The 20,893-nt window shown below is 45.0% G+C and overlaps 1 protein-coding gene across 1 annotated transcript in view; it reads right to left on the reverse strand.

The window, feature by feature from the left end:
• The window catches only part of wdr18 (WD repeat domain 18), a gene marked incomplete at its 5' end in the record, with an annotated part of 75,259 nt that extends 54,366 nt beyond the window's left edge, over positions 1-20,893 (reverse strand). The window contains 3 exons of the mRNA XM_083672274.1: positions 12,182-12,315; positions 19,659-19,769; positions 20,684-20,893. Of these exons, the coding sequence (XP_083528400.1) occupies positions 12,182-12,315; positions 19,659-19,769; positions 20,684-20,893 (455 nt within the window). The remainder of the gene's footprint in view (positions 1-12,181; positions 12,316-19,658; positions 19,770-20,683) is intronic.

Consider the following 20,893-nt stretch of genomic DNA (forward strand, 5'->3'; position numbering starts at 1 on the left):
TCCAGGTTGGGGGTTGGGTATAGTTTCAAGTTTATTGTTATGTCTCATACACAAGTGCAGGGAGTACAATTCTTGGGCTTGGTTCCATGACAATGCAGCATACAAAATACAAAAATACAAATACGCAAATACGCAGTAGTGCAATGAAATAAGGACAAGACAATAAGTGACATAGTACAAGATAAGTGAGACAGTTGGACAGTGACAATTGTTGGACACAGACAATAGACATGACACAATTTAATATAGAGTATAAATAGTAAGTAAAAAAAGTAAAGTGGGTCAGTGGAATGTCATTCTTATTGCACTGTGCTGACGGTGTAAGAGGTGTTTGTTTAAAGTGACTGTGTGCTAGTGAAGTCCATTCTGTGGGTGTGCTGGGGGTAAAGTCAAGAGTTTGAGGTAGGCTTGTTCATGAGCCTGATGGCCAGGGGGAAGTAGCTGTTGGTTAGCCTCTGTGTTTTGGCCCTGAGGCTCCGGAGGAGGCTCCGTCTTTTGGACAGCATCAGTTCAAACAGGCTATGGTTGGGGTGGCTGGGGTCCCGGATGATCCTCCGGGCTTTGCTGACACATCTTTTGTTGTATATGTCCTGGATGGAGGGAAACTCACATCCACTGATGCGCTCAGCTGTCCGCACCACCTTCTGCAGCGCCTTGCGGTTGAGGGTGGTGCAGTTGCCGTGCCAGGCAGTGATGCATCCCATCAGGATGCTCTCAGTAGTGCTCCTGTAGAAGGTCCGCAGGATCTTGGGCCCCATGCCAACCTTCCTCAGCCACCTGAGGTGAAAGAGGCGCTGCTGTGCCTTTTTCACCACCTGATTGGTGTGCTCGTCCCAGGTGAGGTCGTCAGAGATATGGACGCCAAGGAACTTAAAGCTGTTGACCCTCTCTACTGTGAACCCGTTGATGGTGATAGGGTCCTGTTCCCAGCCTTTCTTCCTGAAGTCCACCATCAGCTCCTTGGTCTTGTCGGTGTTGAGAGAGAGGTTGTTCTCCTGGCTGTCCTCGGCCAGGCGGTCAACCTCTCTTCTGTAGGCCGTCTCATCACCGTCTGTGATCAGGCCAATCACTGTGGTGTCATCAGCGAATTTGATCACAGAGTTGGAGCCATGAGTGGCCATGCAGTCGTGGGTGTACAGGGAGTAGAGGAGAGGACTCAGGACGCAGATCTGGGCCTTGACATGCCTCTCAAAGCATTTGCTCACGATGGGAGTGAGAGCAACAGGGCGGCAGTCGTTTCGGCATACTACCTTGTTCTTCTTCGACACTGGGACAATGGTGGATGACTTGAAGCAGGAGGGGACTATTCCTGTGGAGAGGGAGAGGTTGAATATGTCAGTGAACACACCAGCCAGTTGCACTGCGCACACTTTGATCACCCGGCCTGGGATGCCATCTGGTCCGGTCGCTTCGCAGATGTTGACGCGCCCTAACTGCCTGCGCACGTCTGCTTCGGTGATGACCAGAGCACTGGCAGTGCTGTCCGCGGTGTGTGTACTCTCTGGTGGGGTGGCGTTGGAGTTCTCGAAGCAGGCGTAGAAGCTATTCAGCTCGTCCGGGAGAGAGCTAGCTACACTAGCTACGCAGCCAGGTCTCCCTTTGAAGTCTGAAATGGTGTGTAGCCCTTGCCACATGCTGCATAGTTGTAACTCTATCTTATTGCTGGATTCCCGTTTGGCTGCCTTGATCACTCTGCGGAGGTCGTAGCGGGCTTTCTTGTCATAGGTGATGTCACCGGATTTGAAGGCTGTATCTCTCACGGTGAGTGCAGCTCTGACTGTGCTATTAATCCACGATATCTGATTTGGAAACAGTTGGACAGTCTTTGTGGGGACAACTTCCTGTATTCCGTGTTGTATGAATCCCATGACTCCTTGCGTGTACCCATGTATGTCGTCATTCATCTTACGGTAGATTTCCCGGTCCACGTCGTCTAGGTAATCTTGGAGAACAACCTCTGTCTCCTTGGATCAAACCTGGATCGTTCTCACGGTGGGTGGAGCGAGTTTCAGCCTGTGTCTGTAGGCGGGCAGAAGCAGGATGGAGGAGTGGTCTGATTTGCCAAACGGAGGTCGGAGGAGGGGTTTGTAGGCATGGCGGAAGGGGGTGTAGCGGTGATCGAGAATACTTCTGGCACGCGTGTTTACATCGATGTGTTGGTAAAGTTTGGGAATTGCTTGTTTCAGTCATAAAGTTCGCTGAGCGCTGTACTTGTGTTTGCTAATGGTCTAATGTACACCGCTATTGCTATAACGGCAGTGAATTCACGAGGCAGCCAGTAAAAGCGACACAGCAGCGCTAAGTATTCTAAGTCTGGGGAGCAGAAAGTCTTAAGGGTATGAACACTCTCTGGTTTGCACCAAGTGTTATTGATCATAAAACACACCCCATCTCCTTTGCTTTGTCCAGAAAGTTCTGCTGTATTTTCCGTAAGCCAGGTTTCAGTCAAACAAATGATGTTACAGTCTCTTGTTTCTCTCTGGAAGGCAATCCTTGCTCTTAGCTTGTTGTCTAGTGTCTGGACATTTGCTAGCAGAATGCTGGGGAGCAGAGGTTTGTTTCCACAGCGTCTCAGCTTCATCAGCACTCCAGCCCTGCCAATGACCCTGGACTGGTAATGTGAGATCAGTGCATTAGAGCGATTGAACCATGTGGAATGCGGCAAACTACACCAGCCTAATCAATGCAAGTCAAAGACGAAAATATGCCGATTGCCTTGCTTATTGAAAAATAATCATACTGCCAAAGTATATTTTGCCTGTAATTCCTAACATTTAAACCAGCAAACGAGCAATTTAGCCGTAGCTTTCAGAGTGACAGCCAGCCAGCTAAGTTACTAGCAACCTAGTACACTTGTTTTAGCACATGTAAACCTCAAAATCGAAAATATATTTTTTAAAGGTTTTAATTGTTGGCACTATCAGTACACATTACTTGTTTGTTTTTTTAAGATCATTAAAAAGTTGTATGTTGGTCTTTATACTGGTTTTGCTGTTCGTCAGTTTTGCGGAGGGGGAGATTTTCATTTAAAAAAATACTTTTAATATGTCTGTGAATAAACTGGAAAAAGACGAACCGGAAAAAGACAAATTGGACAAATTTGTATGGTAAAATATTGTGAAATTGCATTTGTTTATATGATACGAATGAGCCTCTTGGGTGCATTTGGTGAAGTTTGCGGTTTCTTCGTTTTGGCGCGAATTCCTACCCAGAGTATACAGTAGGTCAGAGTTGAAAAGGTTCATGCTTGAGGGATAGGCAATACAACAACCAGGGGGCATCGTTGAGTAATTCTAATGGATGGGCTTGTTGTGAAACAGTAGCTCATGTGTGACTTGCTCCATCATTTTCAGTCGCTTACGCCCCTAAACATATTTTGAGTTTTGTATAGCCAGTAGATAGCCAGTTATAGTCAGAGTATTACTGAACACTGATTTTGACTCTCACTGAGGTATGGATCAAACACGGCTACTTCAGCAGCATGTGTGTAAAATAGTTTTTTGAAGGTTGTACTCATCACAATAACAGACGTTCGCAAACATTTGCTTGATCATTTCAGATTAACAATCAAAGCAGAGCAGTTGAGGTATAGTTACAATGGGGGGGGGAGGGAGAGAGGACTCGCTCACACAGTCAAGCAAGAGAGCGGGAGAGAGAGAGAGAGAACGGGAGGGGGATACAGCAGAGCTTGTCTAAAACCAGTGGTGCATTTTTTTGTATGCCTGTGCGCTCCTCCCAAATAGGCAATGGCATTATGATAAAAAAAATGTGTGAACAAAACAAGACTACATTACATTAATTTATTTGTTCCATGTTTTAACGAAATTCAAGATTTAGCGGACTGGTAGTTGTTCTCTATGACAACTGTAGCAAACAGACCTGTGTAAACAAATCTCACTTTTGACGCATTTCTATTCACAGATTAAAACCTAAAATCCAGTGTGACTGGAGCAAGATGTTCCCCAAGCTAGCCAGAAGTAAGTTTTATAGTGATATACTGTATGGTTGATGGGGGAGTGTAATTGATTCATGAGCAAATCAGAGACCCTATAAAAACAAATACATTAATTCCAAAATTATATGAACAATTATCCTTGCATTAAGATGGACTCAATTCAACTTAGAGTGATTTGTTGATGACTTGTTGATGATTTGTTGATGACTTTCCGAAGGCACTGTATATCTTCTCATGTGAGATCATCCTCCTTTCGCGTTATAGCGATTACAATTCACAATTTATCACAATTTATCACAGACATAAGGAACTTGCTAGCCAGCAAGATAGCTAATGTTTCACGGCACTAGTGATATTACCCAACTTCCAAATGGCTGTTTTTTACATGGTAATTTTAGGCCTTCATGGTAAATGGAGACTATATATATAGTCAAAAGTTTGGACACACCTTCTCATTCAATGGTTTTTCTTTATTTTTATTATTTTCTACATTGTACATTAATATTGAAGACATCAAAACTATGAAGGAACACATAGGGAATTATGTAGTAAACGAAAAAGTGTTAAACAAACAAATTTTTGATTCTTCAAAGTAGCCACCTTTTGCTTTGATGCCAGCTTTGCACACTCTTGGCAAGGTACTATATATTATATATATATATATATATATATATATATATATATATATATTTTTTTTTTTTTTTTAGGTATTATTTCTGGTGTACATGCTAAGATACTTTTCTTTTTAACTGATATAGACCTTGAGATTTTACATTGCCATACCTTCCTTAAAATGCTGTCACGGTTCAATGACTGACGCAGAGAACGTACAGTAAAGTTCTACAATTCTCAGATGGAATTCCCTGTTTTTATTTCTCACATTCAAAACCTGAGTGTAGATATTTCCTGTGTTTAGTTAGCATTTGGTTTGTGGGGGACCACAGTCTCCAGTTGCAGACCAAAACACAAAAGCATCAATTGAGAGGAGATGCACTGCGAGTTCCATCTTTTAAGTTCACATGTTGGTTAAGTCAATTTTGTTCACCATGTGGTTTGTTGTACTCCTTTGTTAATTCTCTATGCTCTGGTGCTAAAAACAAACAATTTCATCATTGACTTTGTAATCAATCAATCAAAGCTCAGTTGGACTGCCAGGACTGCCAGGACTAAGGCTCCAAAACCCAGATACAAAGCAGTGTGAACACAGTGCACAGTGAGTCTTGCTTTTTGTTTAGACATTTTGGACAAAAGAGTGCTACTCTTTTTTGTGAAACTATCAGGATATTGGGGTGTGAAACTGTCAGAATTGCATGGCTGAGAGGCTGTGCTGCAGATCGATATGGAGGTAGAATAAAAGATGCAAGCACAACCACCCATCCGCTCAATGTTTCATTAAAGTGTAATGTTGCTGCATCTCCTTCATTTCCATCTGAGGGCAGTATTATGTACTTTCCCAGCTTGTGGCCATGTATTATTACTCAAGTACACTGTGTCCTTTAAGAGAGGTGGACCAACTTGTCTCATCCACATCAAACAAACATGAGTGGTGAGGAACTTGTTTAACATTCGGGTCCATTTCACACCTGAGAGTACCACTGGCCCCTGCAGCCTTTAAGTTAAGTGAAGCAGGACATGATATTTGTGCCAAACTGACAGTACAGAACTGACACCAATGAAGCGCTGACAAAGGGCAGATGAAATATGCCTACCATCTTACAAGAACATTGGAACAAAGACATTAACATATTCAGGAATAAATCCATAAAAATCCATGGAATATATCAAAATCCAGACCACCTCTAGGGTTTGACTGAGCACTGGCAGTTAATTCTAATTATTGGAGTCGATTTGTTTGGTTTCTGTCTGTGTTGCTTAAAAGATTGTTGGCCCATACAAATAGCACCAGAGGACAATATGGCTCTCCAAAGCTGTACTGTGTGCTGTGGAATGTTTTTTTTCATGTTCCATTTCAAACTCAACATTGGGTGACTCCACACTGTTAACGCCATTTATTTCAAGCCTTCTAACGTGAAGATATTAGGGTTAGGGTTAGGCTATTGATGTGACACATCTATTGTTTCATCATTGCAATGAAGAGTTGGCACAGATCAAGCATGTAAAAGAAAGGCTGTCTGATAGTCGTACAGCGACAGCTTTACTGGCAACATAACATGCTTTATGAAAAAGAGAACTTTGTGGCTTTGGAAAACTTAAATTAATACATATTAAGAGAGGACAGGCACAGTTGTCGTCCATATACTGTTAAATCTTAACAATTCTATTTCAGGGTACTAGCCTACTTCTTAAATCACATACTGTAAATGTCCATCCAACATTCAGGTTAACCTGAACTAGCAATGGAAGTCTGACATCGCCACCTACTGGATAAGAAGAGTAAGGTTACTTTACTGTCATTCAATCCCAGCAGAAACATCAGTGAATTTGGAATGGACCATCATAGACTAAACAACAGAAAACTAACATCATGACAACATGAGATGGTCATTGTCAGGTACTTAGAATCCTGTCTGTCCACACAAAGGTATGCCTCACCTCCACAGGTATATACCACTTTGGATTTGTGCTTTAATATGGATCTGAACATATCATGAATATCACAATATTCTTTCTTTAGGATGTCACAAGCACTAATTTTTAGGGATGCACCTATAAAACATTTGTATACATAGTGCCGTTTTGTCATGAAGTCTTTTCTTATTAAAATAATAATATAAATGGGCTATAAATGGAAAAACAGAATAAAAACAATCTCAAACACACAATCCAAAACATTTATTTTGGCCCATTTGTTTTTCATAACATGAAAAGGTTAGGTATGGAGATAGATTACTTCTGATGTTATTGTAAATAAAAAGAGTACAACTCGCAAATGTGTACCATAATAATAATAATAATAATAATGCATTTTATTTGGAGGCGCCTTTCAGGTCACCCAAGGTCACCTTACAGAAGAGAAGTAAAAGCAAAAGCATGACATCAATCATTAAAAACAAAACAAACAACACATTTAGATAAAAACAAGTGAAGTGCAGAGTGTCCAATTTATAGAAAGTATGCCAGTTTGAACAGGTGGGTTTTGAGTTGGGACTTGAATGTTGTGATGGAGTCGGACTGTCTTATGTGTGGGGGGAGAGAATTCCAGAGCTTGGGTGCTGAGCAGCTGAAGGCTCGGGCACCCATGGTGCTGAAGCATGACGTGGGGATGGTTAGCAGTCCAGCAGAGGTTGAGCGAAGGGAGCGGGAGGGAGTGTATTCATGGAGGAGGTCACGGAGGTAAGTGGGGGCTAGATTGTGGAGGGATTTGTAGGTGAGGAGAAGGTTTTTGTACTGGATGCGGTAATGTACCGGGAGCCAGTGAAGTTGGATGAGGACAGGGGTGATGTGGTCAGATGATTTAGTGCGGGTGATGATCCGGGCGGCCGAGTTCTGAATGATCTGCAGTCTGTTGATAAGTTTGGTGGGGAGTCCGGTAAGGAGGGCATTACAGTAGTCAATGCGTGGTGTGACAAGTGAGTTGACCAGGATTTCAGTGCTGGATTGGGTCAGTGATGGGTGGAGTCTGGAGATGTTGCGGAGGTGGAAGAATGCAGTCCGGGTGGTGTTCTGAATATGGGAAGTAAATGACAAGGTGTTGTCCAAGATGACACCGAGGCTCTTGACTTGGGGGGAGAAGGGTACGGGGGATCCATCGATGATGATGGGTGGAGCTGGGGTGTGTAGTGATTTGGTGAGGGTGGATTTGGAGCCGATGAGCAGTGCCTCAGTTTTGTCACCGTTAAGTTTCAGGAAGTTCCTGCTCATCCAGCTCCGAATGTCTTCCAGGCAGGTGATGAGGGAAGTGGGAGGGATGGCGGCAGTGGGTTTGGAGGAGATGTAGACCTGTGTGTCATCAGCGTAGCAGTGAAAATGGACCCCATGGTGACGGAGGAGTGTGCCCAGGGGGAGGAGGTAAATGGTGAACAGGAGTGGACCCAAGACTGACCCCTGGGGGACACCCAATGAAACACCCGAACACCCAGACTTGTGGTTGCTTAGCTGAACGAATTGTTGGCGGTCAGTGAGGTATGACGTGAACCAGGACAGTGCAGCACCAGTGATCCCAATGCCAGCCATGCGGTCCAGGAGCAGAGGGTGGGAGATGGTATCGAAAGCTGCGCTGAGATCGAGGAGGATGAGAATGGTGAGTAGTCCGGAGTCAGCTGCACGGAGGAGGTCGTTGGTGATTTTGACTAGGGCTGTTTCAGTGCTATGTTTTGGACGGAAGCCAGATTGGAAGGGGTCGTGGAGATTGTTTGTGTCAAGGTGGGACTGTAGTTGTGCGGCGACCACCCTTTCAAGTGTTTTGGAGATGAAGGGGAGGTTGGAGATGGGCCGATAATGGTTGAGGTCGGCTGGGTCAGCACCGGGTTTTTTTAGGATGGGTGTAATGGCAGCCAGTTTGAGAGTGGGGGGTACAGTACCAGTAGAGAGGGATGAGTTAATTATGTTGGTGATCATGGGGGAGATGGACGGCAGACATGCTTTGACAAGGGAGGTGGGAAGAGGGTCGAGCTGACAGGTGGTGGATTTGGCTTTGTGGATGAGTTCTGTGACGGTGTGTTCTGATACTGGGGTGAAGTCAGAGAGGGAGCTGATGAAAGGTTGGCCAGTGGTGATCATCCAGGGCGGATCGTTTGAGGTGCAAGATGAGGCCAGTTGTTGGTGAATAGTGTTGATCTTAGAGCTGAAGAAGTCCAGAAAGGCAGTGCACTGATTGGTGGAAATGTCTGGAGGGAGGGTTTTAGGAGGCTGAAATAAGTGACTTACTGTTGAGAAGAGGACTCTGTTGTTACCTGAACCAGTGTTGATGAGGTTGGAATAGTATGAGGATTTGGCAGTGGTGAGGGCATTCTTGTAGTGATGGAGGTGGTCTGAGTACATTTGGCTGTGTACAGTGAGTCCAGTCTTTTTGTAGAGTCGCTCCAGTCGACGGCCAGTGGTTTTGAGCTGGCGAAGTTCAGGGGTGAACCAGGGAGCAGTGTGAATGAATGAGACTGAACGGGTTTTCAGGGGAGCCAGGGTGGTGAGGGAAGAGGAAAGGCAATTGTTATAGTGAGTCACCAGGTCAGCTGAGGAGGATGCTGGGGGAGGGTTGGGGTAGGAGCTGATCAGGGTGGAGAGGTCTGTGGTGTTGATATGTTTGATGTTTCTGAAGGAGATGGTCCGTTGTTCCTTGACTTTGTGTAGTTGGGTGTGAATGTCAAAAAGTACAGCTTTGTGGTCGGAGATGGGGAAATCAGTGACATCAAGGTTGGTGGGAGTGATGTCAGTACAGCAGATTAAATCCAGTATGTGACCTTTGTTATGGGTTGGGAGGTTGACGTGTTGTGTGATACCAAGACAGTCCAGGAGTGATGTGAAGTCGTTAGCAAAGGTACAGGATGGGTTGTCAACGTGGATGTTGAAATCACCGAGGAGGATCACAGTGGGGGACATTGCACATACGGCTGTAAGTAGTGATGAGAATTCGTTGAGGAAAACAGCAGAGGGTTTTGGTGGTCTGTAGATTGTAACAATGAAGGTGGGTTTGGGGCCTGTGAGTTTTACAGCTAGACATTCAAAAGAGGAGTGATGGGGGACTGTGACGGCAGTGACTTTGATGTTCTCACGGTGAAGAAGAGCGAGGCCACCCCCTCTCCCAGTAACACGGGGTTTACTAATAAAAGAATATCCTGGTGGGACGGCCTCATTAAGATGGGAGAAATCATTTGGCTGTTGCCAGGTTTCAGTGAGGCAGAGAATGTCCAGGTTGTGGTCAACAATAAAGTCAGTGATCAGAAGAGCCTTGTTACTGAGAGATCTGGTGTTCAATAAACAGAGTTTCAGACAGGTGAGTGGAGTGTAGGAGGTTGCTTTAAGCAGGGGGGACAGTACACTGTGATTGACAGGACTGGCAGAACGGGCAGTGTGAGGAGGGGGGCGGGGCCCAGTGGACCAGAAGGAGCGGATATTTACGTTGCTGTTGTGTTGGGTGTACTGAAAGTTCCGTCCAGAGCCACGGTGGATGTACCTTGGTCGTTTGAGGATGTAGTGGTGGGATGCAAGCTGAGGAGGGGGGATCCTTGAGAAGGTCCGGAGACGTAACAACTCCATTACCGAGTACTGGAGCGGCAGAGATGCGCTCGTGAGAGTCAGACAGAGCGCAATCCAGAGAAACAAATTAAAAATCCACATGGTGTGAGATCGGCAGCGATGTAGTCCAGTGGTGGGTGGTCCAGGTGATGGTGAGCTTCACTGGAGACGGGGAAGCCAGCTGCACGGCGCCGGGGCCTAGTGGCGGGCTAGCCGGCCGGCAGGTGAACACGGTCGGGTAGAGGTGTAGCAGGGAGGCGGCGTCCTCCGCGGTGACAGCAATACCGTACCGGCGAAGCTAGCCTCCGGCTAACGCGCGACGAGGCAGTAGCAGCAGACAGGCAGAAACCGATGTTTTGGTGTCGCAGAGTGACGAATCGAGCCGAATTGAGCAGAGGGACTCCAAGTCCAACATTCGTGACAAACAAACTTAATGGATCGATTTGAAGCATCCAAAATAGTGATAAAAGTGGTAAAAACGGGGAGGCGCGGCAGCAGTTTGCCAGCGGTCCCTCCTCGTAACTATGGCAACTATCTATACCATGATCAGGAAACAAAAAACAAAGATCTACGATCCACACACAAACCTTTTTACATAAATAAATTGTTTTGTATGCTAGGTATCCAATGAATTTCAATACAACATTTCAGCCTTAGAACTGTCAAATCTGCATTTCCGGATCAAATTATGTGAATTTGTTTTCATTTGTTTACAGAATTTTGGCACTAACATTCCGCTAACCCTAACCCTACAGACAAAATCAAGAGGTGTGGATAGTAAATTATATTTGTGTTTTTTGTTAACGGATCATGGTTCATGGTTTCCCTCTATTTATTTACAATAATTAGGCAGGTTTTTTGTTGTAGAATGCTACAGAAATTCCATTTTTGTGTGAGCTCAACCCCACCACTTTCATTTTATATACAGTGCCCTCCGTAAATATTAGAAAGAAGAAGGATTTTGGCTTCTTTTAGCTCTATACTCAGCTTCAAGTCAATTCTTTCTTTTTTCAGATTGGTTTCACCATTTACAAATTACAACCATTTCTATACAATAGTCCCCCTATTTCAGGGCACCAAAAGTATTGGAAAATTGGCTCGTCAGGTGTGTTCTGTCACATAACTTGTGCAGGCATAAGAGAGTTGTCAATGTCTAGTATTGATTCCAGGCTTTGTATTTGCCTTTGGAGTCTGCAATTGGTGTCTGTCAACATGAGGACCGAAGAGACGTCAATGGAAGTCAAGGAAGCCATTATGAGGCTGAAATATCAGAAAAATCAAATCAAAAAGACAGCCAAAATCTACAGTTTGTATCATTAAAAAAAGAAAGAAAGAGCACTGGTGAGCTCAGCAATTGCAAACTGGCTGGTAGGCCAAGGAAGACTTCTACAGTGTATAATTGTAGAATGCTCACCATAATTAAGAAAAAAAAAAAAGAAGGAGGTAGGCATGAATCAGGAGGTAGGCATGAATGTGTCACCAGCCAAACAGACAGTTCACTGCAAGGTGCAAACCACTAGTTCCAAGGATAGTCAGTTAGTCAGATAGTCAGGCTTGCACTCGAGCAGACAATATGTTTCTACACACTTCAGAATTCATTCTGCTGCTGCTGTCAGCAGTTACAATTATCAATAAAGACAAGTGAGCCAGTTCTAGTGGCAGCTATACATGCCCAAACTTCACATCCCCTGTACCATGTTTCAATAGATGAGGTGGTCAAAGCCTAGAATCAATACTAGACATTGCCGTTCTTATGCCTGCACAATTATTATGTGACGGAACACACCTGACTTACCAGAAACACCTGTTGATTTAAATTCCAAACTTTTGGAATGCCCCACTGTCCCATTACTTATGCAGGGTACTGCGGTTGGATCTCAATCACGGTGTGGCAATTATGTAAAAACCCTGACATCCCTATTTGCATTTTGTTTTGAGACTGGTCCCAAGAAAACTGATCTAGCCTTTCATAAACTGCCATGAATTGTATTGTATCCATCATTTCCTAAATCACACTGATAGAGACCATACAAGGCGGAGGTTAGATAAACTGTTACCAAATATATACTGTGGGTTTTTGTAAGTGGTTTGTACCTGGCTAGACTCCAGATCAGAGCCAGATTGTCTTTGCCTCCAGAGATAAAATGGCTGCTGTCATCAGTGAAGCACAGGCAGGTCAGGTCTTGGTAGTGCCGACTCAGGATGGCTAGCAAATTCCCAGTGGGGACCTGCAATTAGTAACAATGATATGAACATGAAAATTATGTTGCTTTATGGAGGAAATTATAGTGCATAACTTAGTGGCTTTGGAAAGTATTCAGACCTGTAAAATTGATTTAAAAAAAAAAAAAAAGATTTTGCCATCAATCCACACACAATACCCCAAAATGACAAAGCGAAAACACGTTTAGACATTTTTGCAAATGTATTAAAATGGAAAAAGAGAAATACTTCATGTACATAAGTATTCAGACCCTTTGCTATGACAATTAGCTGAAGCGCAAAAATATCTACAACAACTCACTCAACAAAATGAATTGAGTCCATCTGAGTGCAAGAATAATAGTTAATGTGATTTCGGAATGAATATCTTTTGTTTTTAGTCTCTGGTTTGCATAGGAATCAATTACACACTGTGTGGAATAGGATGTCACTACCAGCTCAGCAAATGCCATAATTTTCTCTTGATCCTGACAAACTCTCCAGTCCCTGCCAGTGACAAACATACCCATAACATGATGCAGCTACCACTATTCTTCACACAAGGGATGGTGCAAAAACTGCAATGCATGTGCTGGATTTGCACTAAACATAATGCTTTGTAGTAAACACAAAAACACACATTTACAACCACTTTCTTTACTGTCACTTTTCTTTGCCATCACTTGAATTCATTGTTGCAAACCCAATTATGGATGTGACAGATCCATTAAGGGATTATTTTGGTTATAGACCTATTTTGTAGAGTGATTGAGATTATGTTGTCCCATCGACTGTGCTTTTTCCTGTCCACCATTCAACTTTGTAGATTTTTGTAAGTCTCCCCAGGCCTCAGGGTAGCATTCCTGAGCAGTTTTGTTTGTCTCCATTTGCTGAGTTTGTAATGACAACCTGATCCACACAGTATGCAATTGTTATGCAAATCAGAGACCCTATAAAAACAAAAGATATCAATTCCAAAATCACATTAACCATTATCCTTGCATTAAGATGGACTCAACTTACTGAGTGACTTGATGACATTTTTGCATTTGAGAATTTTAAGAGTGTCATAGTGAAGGGGTCTGAATACTTTCCGAAGCCACTGTATATTAAAAAATGGTTTAATTGACCAGAGCAGTAGCCTATCATCAATGTAGAATACCCACTTTCACTTTAGGAAAGCAGAAAGACCAACTTATTGGTGTGTGAAACACAGATGGCAAGAAATCAATTCTAATGGTGATGAAGTGGGAGAATTTCAATTCTGCCAATATCTTCTTCAGTTGTCCTTCCACCAGTATAACAAATGGCTATGAGCTCTCTGAAGTGTCAAACTGAATTCCGATTGGTCTCCTTGTAAAACAGCTCCTAATTTAAATACGTAAGCCTATATAACAGGGGCAAAGGGATACATTCTCTCTCTTTCCTGTGTCCTGTTGTGAGGTTCTCATCATGTTGTGAGTAGCATTGTTTTGAATAACCTGTGGTCATCTCTCTCTCTCTCTCTACTAGAATGTAACATTTCTCGATGTATTCGCCTTGTAATAGTTGTATAAGTATACAGTATATACAGCCTCATGTGATTCATTCTATTTTACCTTCCTGGCACTAAATCTGCACAGACTCAACAATTCTTTGCACACAGTGATAATTACATTGGAGTCAGATTATCAATATTAGATATGCTTAGCTATTAACAAAATATAGCCAAAAGTCTCTGCCAAACCTTTGTGTGGAAACTGATATTATTATTAAATGCTCTACAGTGAACGTGCACAACGATGGCATGACGTCATTCGTGGCTTACCATCGCTGCCATTAGCCTTCCACACACAGAATTTTTCCAAAACAAAATGTGTACTATGTGCAGGAGCAAGTACTGGTAATATTGTAGCCTACTGAAACGGAATGGAAAAACAGAGAGCAAATTAGCAAACAATGCACTTTGGGAAATGTGTGGCAGAATGATGGCCGTGGTCGTAGCGTTGTATGACGTCAAACGGTAGAGACGACATCTTTATGCATGTTCGCCATCACACAGGTAGTGTGCAAACCTTTCCTCCTGTTAACACCTACTGAAAAAAACCCGCAGCAAGACCGATAATGTCATCCTCACAATAGGTGAAGCCTTGGGGGTCTGAAAGTATGAAAACAGAAAATGTTTTCAGCCGGATAAGACAAATTTGTGTTGATGTTGGACAAATTAAAGGTAGAACCTTCTCTGTTTATTATGTTCCATGCATTGTTACTTAACACAGTGTGTTAAGTAACAATGTTTGTCCATCACTGCTAGGAGTGCAGTGATGGACAAACAGGTAGTCCAAGTAATAGTTATGGTTGTCAAACTATCCCACAAATTAGGCTTTTCACAAATTAGAGTTAATTGCATGATTGGCTGCGATATACACTCCAATTAAAGATATTTTGATGTAAAAAAATCTATGATAATAATACATTGAATTGTCGGCAGGGTTCTTTCTGCAAAACACTTCACTTTTCCTGGGAAATTACTAAATTAATGGGCACGAATGCAATTCTACAAAATACACAACATGCACAGCATCAGATTATTCAAATATAAAACAGGGCATTATCCAAACAGGTTGTTGCATGGAATCCTTAAGGCTACTGTATTTACTTCACAAGAAGTTGCCATAAATTGAAAGTGCACGCATAATTGACGCTGACGCAACCCACATACGTGACCCGAATGCAGTTAATAGGTAACCAACCTAATATACCAACTCTGTTGCTGACAAACATGCTCCAACTAAAAATCTAAGGATAAAGGATAGATAAAATACATGTGTGGGGGGACATGCAGGAGTGTAATGTGCTCTGTGCTGAGGCGGCGCCTCGTGACACTGCCGAGTGACTTCCCCCTCGAGCAGTCTCGTGACGAGACCCTACGATCGGCCTATGACCAAGTGATAGCAATTGATGGTACTTTGGTACGGCCAGACACAGTGCGCGCCCACCCCTATTTTGCGATTATCAGCGACAGGTTATACAGAGTAAGTCGTGACTCACATAGTCAGGAGGAAGTAACCCAGTTGTTGGTTCCCCGTAGCCGCCGGGAAATGGTCTTCAAGGCGGCTCATTTCAACCCCATGGCGGGCCATTTAGGTTATGATAAAACACTAAACCGTATAATGGTTCGATTTTATTGGCAAGGAAAGAGATTCTCACCGACCAGGGCACTAATTTTATGTCACGCACCCTCAAAGAACTGTAAGGGTTGTTGAACATCAAGGCGGTTCGAACCAGTGTTTACCACCCGGCCACTGATGGCCTTTGTGAGAGGTTCAATCGGACCTTGAAATCAATGATCCGGAAGTTTGTACACGAGGATAGTCGGAATTGGCCTAAATGGCTAGATCCCCTGCTGTTTGCGGTACAGGAAATCCCCCAAGCTTCCACCGGGTTTTCCCCGTTTGAACTATTCTACGGGCGTAAGCCCCGGGCTGTCCTAGACCTTCTTAAAGAAAATTGGGAGGAAGGGTTATTTCACGGGAGACAAGGTGCTCATACTGTTACCCACCTCCAGCACGAAATTACTCGAAGTGGCAAGGGCCGTTTGTGGTCACACGTCGCATGGGGGACGTGGATTATGAGGTAGTACGCTCGGACCGGGGGGATAGCTTGCAGGTGTATCACGTAAATCTCCTTAAAAAATGGAACGACGTGATCACTGTTGCTCTGGCTACAATAATTCCAGAGAGAGATGAGTTCGGACCGGAAGTCCCAAAATCAAAAGTTAGCACTCCGGTCGGTATTGATAACCATCTCTCTGCTAGCCAGGCCACGGACGTTGCAGATTTGCAAGCTAAGTTGGCCGACGTGTTCTCTCCCCTGCCCGGTCGGACTACACTTATCGACCACCATATAGAAACACAGCCGGGTTTAACGGTGCGCACGCGTCCCTATAGGTTACCAGTACACAAACGAGACATTGTGTGCAGGGAATTAGAAGCCATGCTGGAGCTGGGTGTGGTCGAGGAGTCCCGCAGTGACTGGTGTAGCCCCATCGTGCTTGTCAACAAGCCGGATGGGGCTATACGGTTCTGTGTGGATTATAGAAGGATTAATGCGGTCTCCAAATTCGATGCCTACCCGATGCCCCGGGTTGACGAGCTCTTGGACCGGCTTGGCACGGCCAAATATTTCACAACATTGGATTGCACGAAGGGATACTGGCAGATTCCACTCTCGTCGATATCCCGGGAGAAGACTGCATTCTCCACTCCGCTCGGGCTATACCAGTTCACGGTGCTCCCTTTCGGGTTGTTCGGAGCCCCAGCCACTTCTCAGCGCCTCATGGACCGCATTCTGCGGCCATGCCTATGCTGCGGCCTACCTGGATGACATTGTCATTCACAGTGACACCTGGGCGCAGCATGTGCAGAGTGTGGCTGCTGTTCTGCGGTCCCTGAGGCAGGCGGGGCTGACGGCCAACCCGAAGAAGTGCGTGATCGGGCGGAGGGAGATCCGGTATCTGGGGTACCACTTGGGTCGAGGGGAGGTGCGGCCGCAGGTTGAAAAGACTGCTGCCATCGCCGCCTCTCCACGGCCCAGGACTAAGAAGGAGGTGAGGGCGTTCCTGGGGCTCGCTGGCTATTACCGGCAGTTCGTGCCGGGTTTCTCAGAGCTAGCCAGTCCCTTGACGGACCTCACCCGGAAGGGTGCCCCTGATCCGGTCCAATGGTCGAGCCAGTGCCAGGGGTCATTCGAGGCCCTTAACCCATTTGTGCCGAATGCCGCGCGACATCTACCGCCGGTTGCTGCGTTGCGCACATTTGAATCTACCGCCATTTGCTGCGTGGCGCAGCATTTTTGATTTGTCGTAATTTTCATGAGTGCAGCATATAATGCTATATCAGCATATAATTTTTTAAAACCACGTGAGCACCCAAATGTCTTGTGGTTCGCGAAAATCACGTTAATCAATCAGACATACACGTGCGTTTATCGTAGATTTTTTAAACGCACGTGTATGTCTGATTGATTTTCGGCGAACCACACGACATTTGGGTGCTCATGTGGTTTTAAAAAATCAACAAGACCCACCTCATATGTATTTGAACCAATGACAGTGCATTATATGCTGCACTCATGAAAAGTACGACAAATCAAAAATGCTGCGCCACGCAGCAACTGGCGGTAGATTCAAAGTTGCGAAACGCAGCAACCGGCGGTAGACGGAATGTTGCGTCGCGCAGCATCCGGCACAAATGGGTTAAGGGCGCTCTTTGTGGAGAGACGGTCCTGTATGCGCCTGATTTTAACCTTCCTTTCTCCCTACAGACGAACGTGTCGGATAGAGGCCTGGGAGCAGTGCTGACCCAGCGGGTGGAGGGGGCTGACCGGCCGGTGCTGTACCTGAGCCGCAAACTATCGGAGAGGGAGGGCCGGTACAGCACAGTGGAGAAGGAGTGCCTGGCCATCAAGTGGGCGGTCGGCGCCCTCCGCTACTACCTGCTGGGTCGCGCTTTCACCCTCTATTCTGACCATGCTCCCCTCCAATGGCTCCACCGCATGAAGGATGTGAACGCGAGGATCACCCGATGGTATCTCGCGTTGCAGCCCTTCAACTTTTCGGTCGTGCACAGACCGGGGGCGCAGATGGTCGTGGCAGACTTCCTCTCCCGTGCAGGGGGGGGGGGGGGTAGGTTGTCGGCCGTCGTGTCCCCGGCCTGTGTCGGGCGGTGGGGGTATGTGGGGGGACATGCAGCGTTCAGCCTGTAGAGGGAGCTACAGGACCGTGGCCAGGGTTTACGAAAGCGAGGCTTCGTTGCGCACCTGTTGCGAAATGGTTTAAGATGTGTGTGCCTCTGCTTTGGGGAGGAGGACGACTGAAAAGTCGCCGAGGGTTTTTGAAGGGCTGGAAAGCCAGAGACTCTAAAAGACTTACAATCGTAATAAACGGGACCATTCCCTCATCACACCACTGCCTCTGCCTCTGTGTACAATGGAACTCGTTACAACATGGTTTACGAATGAACTTTCAGAGGCTATCCATACAAGGAATACTGCCTGGGCCAAAGCTAGACATACTGACTCTGCTGAAGAATGGCAGTCATTCAGACAATTGAGGAATAGATGCATTGTTATGACCAGGAAAGCAAAATCAGCTTATTACCTGGATTCTCTGTAAAGTAGTGGTGGAAACCCAGCTAAATTCTGGAAAATGGTTAAGTCCCTGAAACATAGCTCTGCCACTGCACTGCCCCAGCAGATGTCACCAAGTCAATTTCCTGTATGTGCAAATATACTTGGCCAAATAAAAAGAACTCTGGTTCTGAATTCTGATATTCTGGCCTCATAAATGACAAAAGGGAAATTAGTAATGCTTTGAATCAACACTGAGTCTGCAGGACACTTGTTTGATAAACCTAGCTTATCAGGTGCCTGATCTTAACAATGACATCAAGCCCATATTCTCCTTTAGACAGCTTGAAAACATGCTAATGTGCACCAACAAACCTATGGTGAAGGGGGGGGGGGGGGGGGGGGGGGGGTCTATCACTCTCTCTCTAATTAAAACCGTTATTGTAACTGCCACCCTATAAGGCCCTATAATGGCACACTAGTAGTGATGGGACTGGTGGGAAAGGCAAGGCAACGCCTGTTCCATCTCAGGCAGCTGAGGAAATTCAAAGTCTCCCAGAGGATCCTTCAGACCTTCTACTCTGGAGCTGTGGAGAGCATCCTGGCTGGCAACATCACCGTCTGGTACGGTAACAGCACGGCCCAGGACAGGCGAGCTCTGCAAAGGGTGGTATGCCTGGCAGAAAAGACCATGGGAGCGCCAACCCCCCCTCTCCATGTCCTGTACACCAGGAGGTGTAGGATCAGAGCCTACAGGGTAATGAAGGACCCTCACCCCTGAAAAATGGACTGTTCCAGCTGCTGCGGTCAGGCAAACGCCTTCGCTGTCATGCAGCAAGAACAGAGAGACTAAGAGTTTCTTCCCCCATGCCATCAGGATCATCAACGATGACCCCACCAGTGCCCCCCTCAAGTCACTCACACACTGAATGACATCATAACACATATGCACAAACATAATTATCCATGGCAGACTCATCTTCGACTGTAATTATTTGTACCGTCAACCTGTCATTGCCATTGTATATAGCCATTCCATTGCGTACATTGCTTCACTGCTGTTTATACTGCTTATACTGTTTATATTTTTTATTACTTCTATTTTATTTTATTCTATTTTAAAACTTATTGTTGCACTACTCTGTGGCACTGTCACTTTTGCATTTCACTGTATACTTGTATGCACGTGACGAATAAAGAATCTTGAAATCTTGAATGGAGTAGAAAGTCGCTTGATGTGTGCTTGTAGTTTCTCTCTCACCTCCCATAAGTAGACAGCCTCAGCAATGCCAGCTACAAGGTACAGACCATTGGGGGAAGCTGTCAGGCAGGTTACAATCCCGGGGCACACGATTTTCTGCTGCAATTGATCCTGAAAAATAATAATGGTGCATTGTCAGTTTAATCAGAATATGACAGAGTAACATTTCACTGTTCGAAACATGTTTAAACTCTTAAATAAATATATATATATATATATATATATATATATATATATATATATATATATATATATGTATTATTCAATACCATATGTATCCATATTAGCTATAAATGTTCTTTCTACTGGCAAAACAGTAGATACACGTTATAGCTGGTAAATCATGAATTGACTCGAGTCATAAAACGAATGTTCTAGCAAGTAGAGTAATGTTTCAACATAAGTTAGCAAACTAACTACAAATGAATGAAAGCCTTGCTATATAGCCGGATAGCAATCTCCTCTATGCAGACAGTCCTGCTATGGACAGATAGTTGGAGTCCTTGCCATGTATTGAAAGGCTGGGCTGCGCGAAAGGAGGAAGGACACGCCGGGGGAGATGGAGCAGTGGGCTGCGTCCTCATTTACTCTTATTTTACCCATATCTTTCTTTACCACCGGCCCCGCAGACGACATATCGACCGGCCCACCTGGAATTCTGCCGGTGCTCCAGATGGCCAGTCCGCAACTGCCCTCCGGTAGTTAAAAAGTGCGTTTATGTATGTTTTGCCAGACTAGCTTGATGCCAGTCAACGGGGGCAACACACGACGAACCACAGTCAGTGAAAGAAGATTTATTTTATTTTATTTTTTTATCTTGTGTCTTGACGGGGTCATTTTTATTTCGATACATGGAAAAGTCTCCGACTCTACCTGTCCATAGGACTGCATCGAGCCAGGAGGATGCTATCCGGCTACTATACAACTAGCTTTGGCAGGAAAGCATGCCAGCCAACCAACGATGCTCAGCTCAGGCTAATACGGACAGAGGCCTCTCGATGCACACAACTGCTAACGTCGCCTACCTTTCTCTGGATCTCCCACACGTTGATGAAGTTCTTCCCGAGCTGGGCTCCAAGAATGTACTCTCCATTTAAAACGGTGAGAGACCTCAAAGAAGTGTTTCCACCTCGGTAAGACAAGAGATTTGTACCCGACTGGAGCTCGAATACAGCGCAATTCCATAATTGTCCAGCTGAATCGGCACTAACTACAATTTCCATGGGCGCTGACAT

This window comes from Argentina silus (assembly GCF_951799395.1).
Source record: "Argentina silus genome assembly, chromosome: 6".
Lineage (NCBI taxonomy): Eukaryota > Metazoa > Chordata > Actinopteri > Argentiniformes > Argentinidae > Argentina > Argentina silus.